Here is a 16,853-nt window from a genome sequence, read left to right as displayed (position 1 = left end):
GTTTACTTAAAAATAGATAGGTTAAAATAATAATACGAGCTAATATAAATACAAGCTTGGTCACAGGGGTGAATGGATAAATACCTGGTTATTTATGCTGTCTGCAGAACTACTGTGTACCCACAGTAATTCATTTAAACCTCACAATCTCTCCCTAAGGAAAGGTACACTATCATCTCATTTATCGATGAGTCAATTAGGCATCTGACTGTTGAGTTTGGATCAGATTATGATCTCATGGTTTGAGCTCGAGCTCTGTGCTGGGCTCCATGCTGACAGTGGAGCCTGCTTGAGATTCTCTCTCTCTCTCTCTCTCTCTCTCTCTCTCTCTGCCTCACCCCACCCACCAAAATAGATAAAATAAAAATTTTTAAATATATACATTAAAAAAAAAAGTGCCCTAGACCACAAGGCTGGTAAGTGTGGAGCCAGAATTTAGCAAACAGAGTGTGGGGGGGCGGGGGGGGGGGGCTGCTCTAGAATCCATGCTCTTAACACGTGCTGCTTCTCATTTCTATATTCTTAGTAGAGCTACATGTTGATCTGGTTCTGACAATGGCTATATACCCAGCCAGGCGATGAGCAGAACCCATGAGGCCAAAACCAAAGCTAAAACAAGAACAGATAAAAAAGGAGAGAAAAACTGGGATTCGGAGTCACAGGAGACTTATTTTACAACAAACCCAAACACTTCTGTGACAAAATATTTATTCATTCATTCATTTACTTATTTATTACTGTCTTTTTTAAGCAACAACCTTTTTTTATTGTGAGCAAGAGAGAGAAGACATGTGCAAGTGGGAGAGGGGCAGAGAGAGAGTGCGAAAGAGAGAGGGAGAGAGAATCCCGAGCAGGCTCTGTGCTGTCAATGCAGAGCCCAACTTGGGGCCAAATCTCACAAACTGTGAGATCATGACCTGAGCTGAAATCAAGGGTCAGATGCTTAACTGAATGAGCGACCCAGTCGCCCCTCTGCGATAAAATATTTAAAACAAGATTTTAAGAAGCTACAGACCTAGCCACAAAAGAAAAACAAAAGTCTGGCAAAGTTAAGGTGGGCTACATCAGAATAGAAAAGGTACACTGCTCAAAAAAGGTCTAGTATACGCATAGATGGATAAATAAAAACCGTAAATTTTCAGATTTAAGCGGACTAAAATGATAAACTGTGCTTTTAAACAGAAGACTGCCAAGAACCAGAAGTATTTACAAACGCTGGCAATTGGCAAATTAGCTAGAAGAATATACCATGTCTCACTAGATGGAAAGACTATCAGGGTTTCTTATGCCAAATCTTTGACTGTGGTTTTAAATGAATCCTTACACTTTTGTTATGGAAAGGCTAGAATTATCTAAACTTACAACCTCAAACTATTGTGGACAATCTACTATAAGAAAGTATTTATTATTCAATTATCTATATTCTGTCATGCATTCAATGTGGAAAATCACCCTTCCCAAACAATTTAAGCAAAAGACATCTATTAGTGAAGTCACATGAGTATAACAAAGCAATGAATTAATACTATAAAGATAATATATGGAAAAGTATTTATAGTATGACAGGTGTGGATTTATTTGGGGGCAAGGGTTTCCAGAAATGTGTACTTAACAGTCACCAGGCAAATATACAAAAATACTTCCCCAAAAGATTCTTCCATCTCCAAAAAGGTTTTATCTCCAATGCAAAAGCACAACAATGCTTTATGTAATTAAGATCAATTTATAGGCAGCTATGTCATCATATCTGGCATTCTTTCAATTAGTAATCATTCATTAAGAAAACAAGATAAAGATTCCACCGTCTCTCAGATTATCATACATAAATATACATAATATATAAATATACATACATAAATATACATACATAATATAATATATAAATATATAAATAAATAATATAATATATATAAATATAATACATAAATATACATACATAAATATATATCTATAAAATAAATTGGGAACTGTTAAGGAGAAATCTCAGCTCATTTTGGTGAATGACTATTACTAAAGAACTCACATGCATATAGTTCAAGATACAAATGGAAGAAGAAAAAATGTAGAAAAAATTCCTTTACAGCATGGAATTCTGTGCGGCTGAGGTATGAACACTGTTCTGCATGGAGTAACATATTTGCAAACTTCCAAACATTAGCAAAAATGAGTGTTCGACTCTTGGTATCAGCTCAGGTCATGATCTCACGGTTTGGGAGATAAAGCCCCAAGTTGGGCTCTGACAGCACAGCACAAAGCCTGCTTGGAATTCTCTCTCCCCGCTCTTTATGCCCCTCCCCCACTTACATGCTCTCTCAAAATAAATAAATACTTTTTTAAAAAATTTAAAACAACTTGAAGAAACCCCTGCCAAATACATGCAAATTAACAATTTCTCTACACTTCAGCCCCATTCTAAAGTAGTAGTATCAGGATTACATCTTTATATTTCACTCACATTTCTGGAGTCTTGGATTTGTTTTTCCCATTGAAAAATTCAGGAAGAGCACGCCGTTCAATCACGTGAATACTGGGGAATAAAAAACAGAGAGTCCTCTTAAAAAAATAAAATCTTAAAATTTAAGCTAAGTAATTTTTTTTTTTAATTTAAAAAAAAAATTTTTTTTTCAACATTTATTTTTTTTGGGACAGAGAGAGACAGAGCATGAACGGGGGAGGGGCAGAGAGAGAGGGAGACACAGAATCAGAAACAGGCTCCAGGCTCTGAGCCATCAGCCCAGAGCCTGACGCGGGGCTCGAACTCACGTACTGCGAGATCGTGACCTGGCTGAAGTCGGACGCTTAACCGACTGTGCCACCCAGGCGCCCCTAAGCTAAGTAATTTTCAAAGTAGAATTGATAAATCCAAAAGGCAAACAATTATTATTTTTTTTAATGCTTGTTTTTGAGGGGAGGGACAGATAGAAAGGGGGATAAAGGATCCAAAGCAGGCTCTGTGCTGACAGCAGAGAGCCTGATGTGGGGCTCGAAGCCACGAACTGTGAGCCGAAGTTGGACACTTAACCACTAAGCCACCCAGGGGCCCCTCAAGCATTATTTTAAAAAATCAACTAGCTTGCACAAGTTCCTATGTATGAAGAGCATATAATAAAGGTTTCCCTCTCTAACCCTCAATATGTAACTGTAGTTTTTCTATTCCCATAACCAAACTCAAAAACTTCAATCAACACACTGAAAGCAATACATTTTATTATGTACTTGACATAACATATCATGACCACATGATGAACCACAAAATACTAAAAGCTCTTTGGATACTGGCTGACGTACATTGTAGCAGCTGGCACAGAAACAAACTGGTGAAGTGAACAACCAGCCAAAAGATGATGGAATTTACAATGATCAGTTTCTTGGGTTTTTCATATCAATGCAACTTTTTTCCAGCCCTCAGAAACTTTGTGATAAACTCTTTTTTTTTTTTTTTTTTTTAAGATTTCAGTAATCGGGGCACCTGGGTGGCTCAGTCGATTGAGCGTCCGACTTCCACTCAGGTCATGATCTTGTGCTTCTTGAGTTCGAGCCCCGTGTCAGGCTCTGTGCTAACAGTTCACAGCCTGGAGCCTGCTTTGGATTCTGTATCTCCTTCTCTCTCTGCCCCTCCCTTGCTCACACTGTCTCTCAGAAAAAGAAAAAATAAATAAACATTAAAAAAAAAAAAGATTTCAGCAATCTACTGCCTTTATAAAGATCATAGAACAAGGGATGCCTGGGTAGTTCACTCGGTTAAGTGTCCAATTTCAGCTCAGGTCCTATCTCATGGTTCGTTGAGTTTGAGCCCCACATGGGACTCTCTGCTCTCAGTGCAGAGCCGACTTTGAATCCTCTGTACCCCCCTCTCTCTGCCCCTCCACTGCTTGTGCTCTCTCAAAAATAAACATTTATAGGGGCGCCTGGGTAGCTCAGTCAGTTAAGCATCCAACTCTGGCTCAGGTCATGATCTCATGGTTTATGAGTCTGAGCCTCACATCGGGCTATATGCTGACAGCTCAGAGCTGGAGCCTGCTTTAGATTCTGTGTCTCCCTCTCTCTCTGTGCCTCCCCTGCTCACACTCTCTCCCTCTCAAGAATAAACATTTAAAAAAATTTTTTTTAATTAAAAATATAAACATTTATAAACAAAGAAATCAATCACAGAACCAATTTTTACTATTTAGGCAAAGGCCCTGATAATTCTGCAAAATGTTACAGATGAAAGCACTATAGAGACCATGTAAAAATCAGGCCTCATGAACTATACAAATGACCCACCTGTGTATCTAGTACAAAGGTTTTGACACTACTACAAATCAATGTTTTTACTAATGACACTTTCTAGTTTCTCAGTGGCTTTCCAGATATGCAACATGTACTGGTTACACAGAGAAGAGCAAATCAGTAATCTGTGAATATAACTAAAAGCATCGTTTGGCTGGTTCAGTTGTAGAGCATGTGACTCTTGACGTTGGGTCATGAGTTTGAACCCCACATTGAGTTTACTTAAAAACCATTCATTCTTGCATTATTTGGGAACATATAAATTGTTTGAACTGGATCTGTACTGCCAAATACTATAAATACAATGAATTACCTGGAAACGTCTAGGAAGATAATCCCTAAGACAAATTAATGCTATATACGTATGTGTAATAACTTTCCAAGTTTTACTATGAAGAGAATAGCTGTAAGCAATTAATTATATAGTTCTAATATACCTCTCATTGTTTTATTGTTACAGGTTAGGAAAGGCCCACAAAACAATACAATTTCTATATTCACCAAGAACAAAACACACATGAATGCTTAATCCAAAGAACTTTCTTTTCCTTACGTGCAGGCAGCTAATTGCTTAGGTTCTGAAAATGAGTAAGGAAGTGGGGTATTCAGAATCAGAAAATCTGAGTTCTCCCAATTGTCAAATGTGACTCTGAGCGCTTACACGGACACAGTATTTACCTTTATCTACAAAACAGGGGTGTGACACACACCTCCACTATCCACTAGAGCAAGCTTTATGACACACAATGGTTATGATGCAAAGGAGTGTTTCTGTAACCTATAAAAACTTACCAAGTTATGTAGTATTAAGATTTTTTTCATTTTAGAGGAAAAGAACACTAGTTTCCTCAAGTGTGTCCTTTTCAACTGTTCTGAACCTGAACATGTAATTATAATTAATAACACTGATACTGAGACACTTCCAAATATAAAAATAATTTAACACAATCAATGTAATGAAGATTGACCTTCAAAGAAGAGCTATATACTTATTCTGTTCCAGCTTCTATTTATTCAAAACATTTAGGAACTGCATTCAGAAATGTTAAAGGCATGCAGAGAAGTCTCAATATTAGAGTCATATTTTGTGGTTTTGGAAAAAAATATAGCTCCAAATGGATCATCTACCCTTTTAAATTGGCTTCTAAAGATGTATATATGTCTAAATGCCATGTACAAAGACACACATACATAAAATCACACCTATCCTTAAAAAATGATAATGTATAATTATTGAGAGCAGGCAACAGATCCAAGTAAGACCACAAGATTCTGAGAAAGGGCACCATCCATCACTTAAGCATAAGTTATATATATATAACTTTCCAATGAAAATACCTTAAAGAAGCTAACTATTTGGAGGGGTAAGTTCTGGAACATAAATTAAAAAATAAAAAGCCAGATAAAAATCAGCCTGACATGAAACAGTCACACTTCATAAGTAATCAATAAATAAAATATCTAGGACTAGTTATTTCCAACCACACTCCAATGATGTCAAACGGTTTTGGTAAAAGTAACAGGGAAGATGCTGAGGAGAGTGTTTTCTTGAAATGTTTATACATGAAAAGCCTAATGTTAAAAATATTTCCTACTGGGGCACCTGGCTTGTTCAGTCGGTACAGCATGTGACTCTTCATCTCAGGGTCATCAGTTCAAGCCCCACATTGGTTATTAGAGCACACTCACAAAAAAAAAAAAAATCATATTAAAATGAAGCCATTACTAAAGATTTTATTTTTTAAAAAAAATTTTTTTTTTTTAACGTTTATTTATTTTTGAGACAGAGAGAGACAGAGCATGAACGGGGGAGGGTCACAGAGAGAGGGAGACACAGAATCTGAAACAGGCTCCAGGCTCCAAGCCATCAGCCCAGAGCCCGACGCGGGGCTCGAACTCACGGACCGCGAGATCGTGACCTGGCTGAAGTCGGACGCTTAACCGACTGAGCCACCCAGGCGCCCCTAAAGATTTTATTTTTAAGTAATCTCTATGCCCAACATGGGGATTGAACTTACAACCCCGAGATCAAGAGTTGCAGGCTCTACCGACTGGGCCAACCAGGCACCCCTAGTGTTTCAAAATCATGTAATGCCAATATTTTATAATTATTAAATATTTAACTATTTGCCCATCTGAATCATAACTGATTCTAAATGAATTAAGTCTAAGCTTACAAAATTTTACACCCCCAAGTTACAACACAACTTAGTTTCCATCCCTAAACTGCTTTAAAGAACACATTCCAGGGGAGCCTGAGTGGCTCAGTCAGTTAAGCGTCCGACTCTTGGTTTCAGCTCAAGTTATCATACATAACGGTTCATGGGTTCAAGCCCAGATTCAGACTCTGACAGTGTGGAACCTGCTTGGGATTCTCACTCACTCCCTCGCTCTCTGACCCGCCCCCATTCGCATGCACAAAGTCTGTCTCTCTCTCTCTCTCTCTCTCAATAAATAAATAAACTTAAGAAAGAAAAAAAAAGAACACATTCCAAAGTTAAAATCACTTTCCATCTTCCTTCATCCATCTGACAATGATTAGTGACAAGAGGGACTTGGGCAGAAAGGCAGAAGATAACTTCAAGAAGTTCTCCCACACCTAAGTATCTTATTCATAGGTATACATGGCCCACTCACCAGTTATAATCAAACCATGATGCATAACTAGGAATAATAATGTGATTGGTCTGCTCTGTCACATTATCTTCTCCTGGGTCAAGTGAACGACTCTGATCACCTTTGCTAGGATCTTCGTCTTCCTATAGGAAAGAAGCCAGAGTTGAGAGAAACAGAGAACTACAGAGAGATATGTAACAGCTTTCAAACTTCTGATATTAGGGCATAAAATGAGGCCAGTTGATCCAATTTCAAGGATTAGAAAAACAAATTTCAAATAAAAACAACCCTTCACAGTTTTAAGGTACCTTCACAAGATTCCCAGATGACACAACAGATTTTATTCCTTGCTTTTACAGATGAGGGAATCAACTCAGAGAAGACTCAAAACTTTTCTCACAATAGCTTGCTTCTTGCTTGTCCAGTTTTATCTAATCCTGGGGTCACATATCTAGCTCTCAAGTGATTTATAAGGAGGTGACTCAAAGACCCTAATGAGGCATAATGACAAGCTTTCCCCTATCCCAAAGATTCATCAGTAAGTATCTGCTAGCAGCTACATGCACCTTATTCATTCCTCACAGTAACAGCAGCGATTACTACTACTTTTGTGGGTGAGAAAATGACGCACAGAGCTATTAAGTTATAAACAGGGCAGGAGTGCCTGAGTGGCTCAGTCGGTTGAGCATCCGACTTCGGCTCAGGTCATGATCTCACGGTTCGTGAGTTCAAGCCCCACATCGGGCTCTGTGCTGACAGCTCGGGGCCTGGAGCCTGCTTCGGATTCTGTGTCTCCCTCTCTCTCTGCTGCTCCCCTGCTCACACTCTGTCTCTCTCTCAAAAATAAGTAAAGATAAAAAAAAATAAATAAAATTAAAAAAATAAAAATAAACAGGGTAGGTAGAATTCCAGAAATCCCGGATAGAGGGCCTACACTCTTAATCATTTTCACTAACAAAAGTCAGCTTTGATTTTTATCCAATTTAAAGAGGTTTTAACTAATGATTCCACCTGAAAACCTGGCCTGGCTAATACAATAATTTAAAAATCACTGCTGTGGGTCAAAATACAAGAACATTTCTTATGCTTCCAAAAAAAAATAGTAATAATTACTTCTAAATAATATCATGTAATACAAAGTTTGTATTCAAATGGTTCCAATTAACCCAAAAATGCCCTTTATACATTTTTGTTCCCAAATCAGAACCTAATCAAGAAATCCGTATTAAGTCACATTTGCATCTCTTCAGTTACCTTTAATCCCTGCCTCCCTCTGGGGGTGTATTTAATGAAATTCAAAGGTTTTAAAACTCCAGACCACACAACTTGTACAATGTTTAACAATTTCTATTTATCTTATTGATTCTTCATAATTAACTTGCAATTAAACATTTTTATCAAAAATATTACAGGAAGTTTTTTGACACTCAGATGTTTTCCAATTTTGTACAGTTAAATCTACAACCTTTCATCTGTGTTTTTACTGTTTTTATTCTTATGAAATTCTTTCATATTAAAAACCAGTTCTACACTTTAATTTCTATCTTTAACTTCATTCAGTGTAAATATCTGTGCGGCATTATTTGAAGTGAGGATCTAGTATTACTGCCTAGAAACTTAAGACAGTAATTTCCTTAAGATCAATGAGTATAGAAAAAACGTAATGTTTGAAAGTCCCAAGGAACTCTGGTTGTTACTTAAATGATGGTGAAACAAGTATGCTAATATTGATGACAAAAGTAAAAAATGTTATTTCCCAAATCAGGGGAGCTAGTAAAAAATATGCACATGGTTAAAGTGGTTTTGAAATGAAGGTTTCACAAACTCAATTAGAACACAAAATATATCCTTTATTCAGGAGAGAATGGCACTGCAATTAATAAAGGCCAAGAGGATGCACCGGGGTGGCTCAGTCAGTTAAGCCTCCGACTTGGGCTCAGGTCATGATCTCACCATTCATGAGTTCAAGCCCTGTGTCAGGCTCTGTGCTGACAGCTCGGAGCCTGGAGCCTGGAGCCTGGAGCCTGCTTCAGATTCTGTCCCTCTCTCTCTCTGCCCCTCCCCTGGGTGGCTCGGTCGGTTGAGCGTCCAACTTCAGCTCAGGTCATAATCTCACGGCTCGTGGATTCAAGCCCCGCACTGGGCTCTGTGCTGAGTGCTCAGACCCTGGAGCCTGCTTCGGATTCTGTGTCCCCTTCTCTCTCTGCCCCTCCCCAGCTCATGCTCTGTCTGTCTCTCAAAGGTGAATAAAGATTTAAAAAAAAAACTTTTTTCTTGATAAAAAAAATAAATAAATAAAGGCCAACAGTCTATGGTTTAATTATCTGAGTAAGGAAATACACGGGATGGCATCATGGGACGAGGTGTTACAGTAAATACGTCTAACAAGTTTTGGGTTCAATTATACAACAGACTTAGCCTTGGTTTCAAAATGTCCCCTGCCCCTGGCATAAACAAAATCTCCTATGCCCAATTGTTTGGCTTTTTATTTGGGTCTCTTTCACTACCACATAAGAGTATTTACACAAAATGATGACATATTTTTATAAATGTAACATTTGTTAATGATTTTAAGTAGTTGGTTAACTGAAGAAGTCTGATTTAAAAAAGAAAATCATAGAGGTGCCTGGCTAGCTCAGTCAGTGTAACATGCAACTCTTGATGTCAGGGTTATGAGTTCAAGGCCCACACTGGATAAGGGATAACTTAAAATTAAAATCTTAAAAAAAAAAAATTAAAATCATAAGGACAATTCAGATGAAGAGCCTTACATAGAGGAGTTTCTTGAAATACTTTTCAGGGCAATCCTGTCATAAATACGTTCATTCCTTGAATGTATAAAAACAATAAATGTCAATTTGGGGGATTTCTCTGACTCAATGAAAAAGAACTATCCATTTTCAGCAAAGGAAGAAAGTTATTTCAGAGAGATTAGGGATTAGTTACGCTTATTAATAACACAAACGACAGTTTGAATGAACAATGGGCCATCTACTAAAAAGAAAAGTAAAATCCTGCCTTAAATCCAACACCTTTCAACAGCATAATTATTGATATGTCTCCACCGTAGAACTGATCAAACAGGAAGCAGCTGACTGTAATAGCTTCAAAAAGGTTAAGAGCATGATCAAAAGCTGTACTGGCTGTGGACTGAAATTGTACTGATATAAATGGAAGGGAGAAAATCAAGGCAAGGTATGGTCCCTGCTCACCCGTACCATCGGATAACACCTGGAACACTGCATTCAGCTCTGATTACCACCTTGCAACCAGAGCTATAATGGAATCGGAAATTAGCATAGGAGAGACACTACATGAGAAGATAGAAATTTGCTTTTAAAAAATCTTAGGAGTTGAGAAAGACAAATTATTTCAGAGATGGGTTGAAAACAAAAAATTAGAAGGGCCTCAAAATTGAGTATTTCTAAGGCACTTTCAATCAGTGTTTCTACTGCTCCATACATTGAACCCTTAGATAGCTACTTTTGCACCAGGCGTAATTAAATTGTTACCTTTCCTCCTGTTGTGACTGTTTCTTCATCCTGCTCATCTGCAAAATCAAAATATACAATTATGTAAAAATCAGGTATATATGCTCTTTAGATTACTTGGAAACTTCAAGATAATTTTTAAAACTTTATATAATTATTACTAGAGAGGAAAAAGGAAAGAAATAAAACATTATTAAAGCAAACCCACCTCTAATAATTCAGTAAAGTGGTACTGTACACAGAAGCACAAAGATGAATAGAGCTTCAAGCATTAAATAATTAAAAATTTCCAACAACAGGGAATTTATAATTAATTACTGCTTAGGCTACTAATCTCAGTTATGATCTTGCTAATAAAAGGTAAGGGACTTGATTAGGACTCTAACCACTTGAGATTTAATGAAACAAAGTAATGACATTTTGGATCTCAGAGGAAATGAGTTAAGAAATGAGGAGTAAAGAAAAGAGGTGAGAATCAATCACTACAAAGTCCTGGTAAGAGTGTTAATACCTTCTGAGGATAGAAGACTCCAAAACCTAAATGCTGGCCTTGCAAAAGAACAGGAATAAACCCAAGTATAATTTAAACCAGGCAGCTGATTTCCACAGCAAAAAGTAAAAGTGCCAGTGTGGACATCTGTTTATATATTAACTATTGCTGCGTTTACATGACAATGGCAAAGTTGATTAACTGTGACAGAGACCATATAGCCCATACTGTATAAAATACTAGCTGGCCCTTTCCAGATAAGTATGCCAGTATCTACATTAGAGAATATAAAAAGATCAGTAATACATGAACAGTTAGTACTCAAACGTTCAACCATATTCTATAGAATGCCACTACTATGTGTCCAAATGCTAAGGACACAATGAAAAACAAGAAAAGGTCCCTGTCTTCATTGAGTTTACACGCCAGTTGGGAGTGGCAGACTAGAGAGAAAATACACAAAAAGATTTCAGATGATGAAAGCTGGTATACAGAGAAAAACAAATTAATATATTTTAGAGAGGGATTGGGTGGGTGAACCCTTCTAAATAAAGAGGGAAGTGTCTCTGAAAAGGTAACATTTTAGCTGAAACATAAGGGAAGGACAAAAGCATTCCAGGGACAGGAAGCAGCCTGATCAAAGAGCCTCAGGTGGGGACGAACCTGACACCTTCACAAATCTGAAAGGTCACTATGAGCTTTGAAAGCTGGGAGAAATGAGCACAAGAGCAGAGTGCAGTCACACAAAGCACTGGCACTAAAGTTAGACCTAGACCGGAGTCTGTGCTCTGCCGCTTAATAGCTTTATGTTTGGAAACATTACCGAACCCCTCTAGGCTCATTTCCTCATTAATAACACAGGACTGGGGCACTTGGGTGACTCAGTCAGTTAAGCATCGAACTTCAGCTCAGGTCATGATCTCATTGCCTGGGACTTTGAGCTCTGTATTGGGCTCTGTGCTGACAGCTCAGAGCCTGGAGTGTGCTTCAGATTCTGTGTCTCCCTCTCTCTCTGCCCCTCCCCTACTCAAGCTCTGTCGGTCTCTCTCTCTCTCTCTCAAAAATAAATAAACATTAAAAAATTATTTCTTTAAAAAAACATAACACAAGACTAACATGGTTTTACAATGAAATGTGAACATATGTAGAATGATACCTGGCAGGTACTTAGGCAAAACAGAGATGGGCACTGTTGTTTGATTTCTAAGTTAGACAAACAACTGCTAGCAGGAATAGGAGATTCACCATGTGGTAAATAACTTATGGTCACCCAGTTCTGCACAGGGACTACTTTTTTTCTAGGAAGTGACTAACAGTTCTAAATAAGGTTGTCAAAATGAAGTTTTTGTTCTTTGGATCTTGGTAAACCCCATGATAACCAATTTTTCACTAGATGGTGGTAACACAACTTAATGATCTCTCTCTGGTCAAAACACACCATTTAAATTTAGTTTGACAGGGGCGCCTGGGTGGCTCAGTCGGTTAAGCTTCCAACTTCGATTCAGGTCATGAGCTCACGGTTCATGGGATCAAGCCCTGCTCTGTGCTGATAGCTCAGAGCCTGGAGCCTGCTTTGAATTCTGTGTCTCCCTCTCTCTCCCCCTCCCCCGCTCAAGCGCTCGCTCTCACTCGTGCGCTCTCAAAAATAATAAACATTAAATACAAAATTTTAAATAAATAAAATAAAAATATATTTAGTTTAACAGATTTCTGTCCCAGAGGTAGTCTTGGTACCCAAAGGAAATTCACTTCTGCTAATACTAAAGTAGGAGGGCCACCTGCTTATGGATTCCTAAACAGTACTCATAAATGTTCTCTTCCTCCTTCTAGATGTGGACAATCACACTCTCACCTCAGCCCCTGGAATCTGGACCTTTCAGTGATCTCAAGGAAGGAAGGAAAAGAAGGAAGGAAGGAAGGAAAGAAGGAAGGAAGGAAGGAAGGAAGGAAGGAAGGAAGGAAGGAAGGGAGGGAGGGAGGGAGGGAGGGAGGGAGGGAGGGAGGGAGGGAGGAAGGGAGGGAGGAAGGGAGGAAGGGAGGAAGGGAGGGAGGAAGGGAGGAAGGAAGGGAGGAAGGAAGGAAAGAAGGACTGGGGATATTTAGCTAGGTGATGTGTAAGGCAGAATATGGACCAGTTAAAACAATAAACAACTCTGTGAAGAGGAATTCCCAGTTGATGAATCAGTTACCCTTGGCACATGGTTCAGGTTACATCTAATGCAGAAAGCCAGATGATTAAGTGATACGTGGAAAAGCCTGTTGGTTCCTAGATGAGAGGCCAGGACAACAATTTAAAATTCCACAGACTCTAGCTCTCCAGCTGCGATGAGCAGCATCTTCAGCCGTAACACCCCTGCTGTTTAGACCTCGAGCCATTCGCAAACACAAAGAGCTCTTATACCCAGCACTGAAAGTTTTAGATCCAATTGAAACTTCTATCCAGTTCTTAAAACTGGCTTCGATTTGACTACTTTGATAAAGTCCATTAAAAAAACACTCTCGGGGCGCCTGGGTGGCTCAGTCGCTTAAGCGTCCGACTTCGGCTCAGGTCATGATCTCACAGTCTGTGAGTTTGAGCCCCGCATCAGGCTCTGTGCTGACAGCTCAGAGCCTGGAGCCTGCTTCGGATTCTGTGTCTCCCTCTCACTCTGACCCTCCCCTATTCATGCTCTGTCTCTCTCTGTCTCAAAAATAAATAAACGTTAAAAAAACTTAAAAAAAAAAAAAACAAAAAACACTCTCATAGTAGCTCCCATTTTTAAAAGGACAACTGTCTACACTCATAAAACTACAGATTGATTCCTTTTTAGGATACATAATTAAAAAACAGAAACTATCAGGGCACCTGGATGGCCCAGTGGGTTGAGCATCCAAGCCTTGATTTCGGCTCAAGTTATGGTCCCAGGGTCATGGGGTCAAGGTAAGCGTGGGCTTGTGCTAAGCGTGGAGCCTGCTTAATATTCTTGTGTGCTCTCTCTCCCTCCCTTCCTCTCCCAAGCTCTCTAAAATAAAGGTAAAATAAAATAAAATGGGTAATTAAAAAATAGAAACTATAATTCTATTTAACAAACTGTCCCAGTAAAGAGTATCCAGTCTTAACAATCATTTACTCTGTCATATTACAGAAAACATTAAAAGTCTATGTATAGCTAGTTTTGTTTTCTTGGCCTTTGATTCAGTGGACAAGTACCAGTTGTGGAATAGACAAGCTTATAGAAAATGGAAATTATTAAGTTATTAATATTCTATTAAGAATGTTAAAAGACAATTAAGTTAGAAATGTTTTGACAGCATTTGTTTCATTTATTCTGTTGACCTAACACCAACTTTACATAAACTGTCATCACGATAATTTTCTATTTCTACTTCTGACATCAAAATTGGACCTGATGTTCAATGATAGGCTTTAAGCCAGAAAAGGATGATATAGTGAAATGAAGTAAAAAACAAAACAAAACAAAACAAAAAAACCCTCACTACCTACTAGCTGCCATCAAGAATCTCTATAATTTATTTGAAATACAGAATTCACTTAGTGAAAAGATAAAGAAACTGAAGTTTCATTTTCCACATAAGGAGACCTCAAAAACCCCTTTCAGGTGTAAAATTCCCTAAAGTCAAAAATTCAGTATAAATTTATAAATATATAAACTATATAAATCCTGAAAACACTAGGTTCTCCCTTAATTTTTACAAGTGAACAGAGAAACTGAGATCCATATACAATTCTCAAAAACAAAGATGTTTACAACCACCTCTACTTTTTTTAAGTGGAACAAGTGACTACGTTCCTCTCTCCCACCCTCCAGCACATCCAAGGACCATGATGTCCTCATAAAAATGTACTCTATAATTTGTAAATACTACTATGAATGGATGATAGGATTCTCATTTTATACTATTTAGCCAACTAGAAGAAATACTTTAGGAAATAGAAGTATTTAAGAGTCAACAGACTTAAAAAAAAAAAAGGCAATAACCTTTTGCTCTAAAGATGCAAAAATCAAATCAGTAAAGAGTAGAAAAAAATGATCACAGGAATTTAAATTTCCTAATATGGCAGCAAACCAAACTAACAGTGGTGCTAGGGTGACCATGGTCACTATCTGCGCTGGAAAGCATAGCAACTGGAAGCAACATCTCTGAGGAAAGGAACAATCATTAGAGGAGCTGAATCAATAAGAGAGACAACAACAGAGAAGTGTACAGATTGTTTGGTTTTTACCTAGATCTGCCACAGTTCCTCCTTTAACAGGTGTATTTTCACTATCTTTCTTTGGGTTCACTAGAAAGAAAAAAAAGAGTCATGATTTAGGGGGAAAGTTCTACTTTTTTAAAAGAAGAAAAAATAAAAGATGATTAAAAAGTACATGAATCTCATTGCAAACCACCACCATCCAGTGTTCACCTTCATGAAAAACTGTAAATCTGATTAAAAAAATACTAACACTTAATATAAGACTGCCATTTTGCAATTAATTACCCAAGCATCAATTTTTTCATGATAAAAGTACACAATACACAAATATAGAGAGCAAAACCTGAAAAGAACCTTTCAATCCCTTCCCCCAAAGTATTTTTTATTGCATTTTCTGTGTGTTTGTGGATTCCCATTTTTGTGCCATTCATTTAGGTAAATAAACTCAGGAAGAACGGATACCTATTATATATCTCTGTAAACTTCAAAACCTGTATGAGGGGTTTAGGGGCTCCTGGATGGCTTGGTCAATTAAACATCTGACTTTTGGTTTCAGCTCAGGTCACGATCTCACAGTCACAGGATCAAGCCCTATGTCCCACTCCATGCTGAGCGTGGAGCCTGTTTGAGCTTCTCTCCCTCACTCTTTGACCCTTCCTGTTCATATTTTCTTTCTCTCAAGGTAAATAAATAAACCTAAAAAAACCCACAAAACCTGTATGAGGGGTTTAAATCTTACAGCTCTGTTATCCATACTGTGCTTCTTCCTTAGCATTCTACCCATGTCATTCAACTGTGTGCCTATATGACCATTCCATGTTAAGTGTTTTTAGTTACATTTATAGTTAAATTATATACAACTATTTCATTTAAATGAAATGAATCCACTGTGTCCATGGATGGGTCATACATAAGGTAACCAGCCCTATATCGATGGCAACTGTTGTTTATTTTCAATTTTTCACTATTACATAATCCCCATCCTCTTACATTCGTCTTTTTTTTTTTTTTTTTTTTTTTGAGAGAGAGACAGAGTATGAGCGGGGGAGGAGCAGAGAGAGAGAGAGAGAGAGAGAGAGAGAGGGAGACACAAAATCTGAAGCAGGCTCCAGGCTCCGAGCTGTCAGCACAGAGATCAATGCGGGACTTGAACTCACAAGCTGTGAGATCATGACCTAAGCCAAAGTCAGACGCCCAACTGAGCCACCCAGGTGCCCCATCTTACATTCATCTCTAAGCGTGCCTATAATTACTTAAAATGGGCTCTGAAATTAAAACTGCTACTGCACGTACACATTAAAATTGAACAAATAAACTGTGTTAAGTGGCTTCATTAATTTATACTTCTACCAACAGCATCTGAAAATACCCACTTTCTCAAAACATCAGTACTCTGTGAATCATCTATTTTCTAAGTCTGGAAAATCTAATAGATGAAAAGTGTTACTTTAATAATTTATATATCCTTAAGAGAGGTTGAGCATCTTTCCACACATTTAATGGCCCTGAAATTTGATAAAATTACCAGTACATACTTTGCCCTTAAATACAAATCAAAAACACATTGAGATACCACCTCACACCGGTGAGAGTGGCTAACATTAACAACTCAGGCAACAAGAGATGTAGGCTAGGATGTGGAGAAAGAGGAATCCTTTTGCACTGCTGGTGAGAATGCAAACTGGTGCAGCCACTCTGGAAAACAGTGTAGAGGTTCCTCAAAAAGTTAAAAATAGAACTACCCTACAACACAGCAATTGCACTACTAGGTATTTATCCAAAGGAT

General features: G+C 38.1%; 1 protein-coding gene across 4 annotated transcripts in view; it reads right to left on the bottom strand.

Annotated features, from left to right (window-relative positions):
• The window catches only part of SMARCC1 (SWI/SNF related BAF chromatin remodeling complex subunit C1), a 176,185-nt gene that overhangs the window by 94,109 nt on the left and 65,223 nt on the right, over positions 1-16,853 (bottom strand). For all 4 annotated transcript variants that reach the window (XM_086698351.1, XM_086698352.1, XM_086698350.1 and 1 more), the window contains exons 12-15: positions 15,095-15,154; positions 10,401-10,438; positions 6,910-7,031; positions 2,456-2,527 (exon numbers count right to left, since the gene is read on the bottom strand). In XM_086698351.1, coding sequence (XP_086554477.1) covers positions 2,456-2,527; positions 6,910-7,031; positions 10,401-10,438; positions 15,095-15,154 — 292 coding nt within the window. The remainder of the gene's footprint in view (positions 1-2,455; positions 2,528-6,909; positions 7,032-10,400; positions 10,439-15,094; positions 15,155-16,853) is intronic.

The sequence above is a fragment of the Puma concolor genome, chromosome A2, assembly GCF_028749965.1.
Source record: "Puma concolor isolate L17-30 chromosome A2, mPumCon1.1.hap2, whole genome shotgun sequence".
NCBI lineage: Eukaryota > Metazoa > Chordata > Mammalia > Carnivora > Felidae > Puma > Puma concolor.
This window is presented reverse-complemented; position numbering and strand designations above follow the sequence as displayed.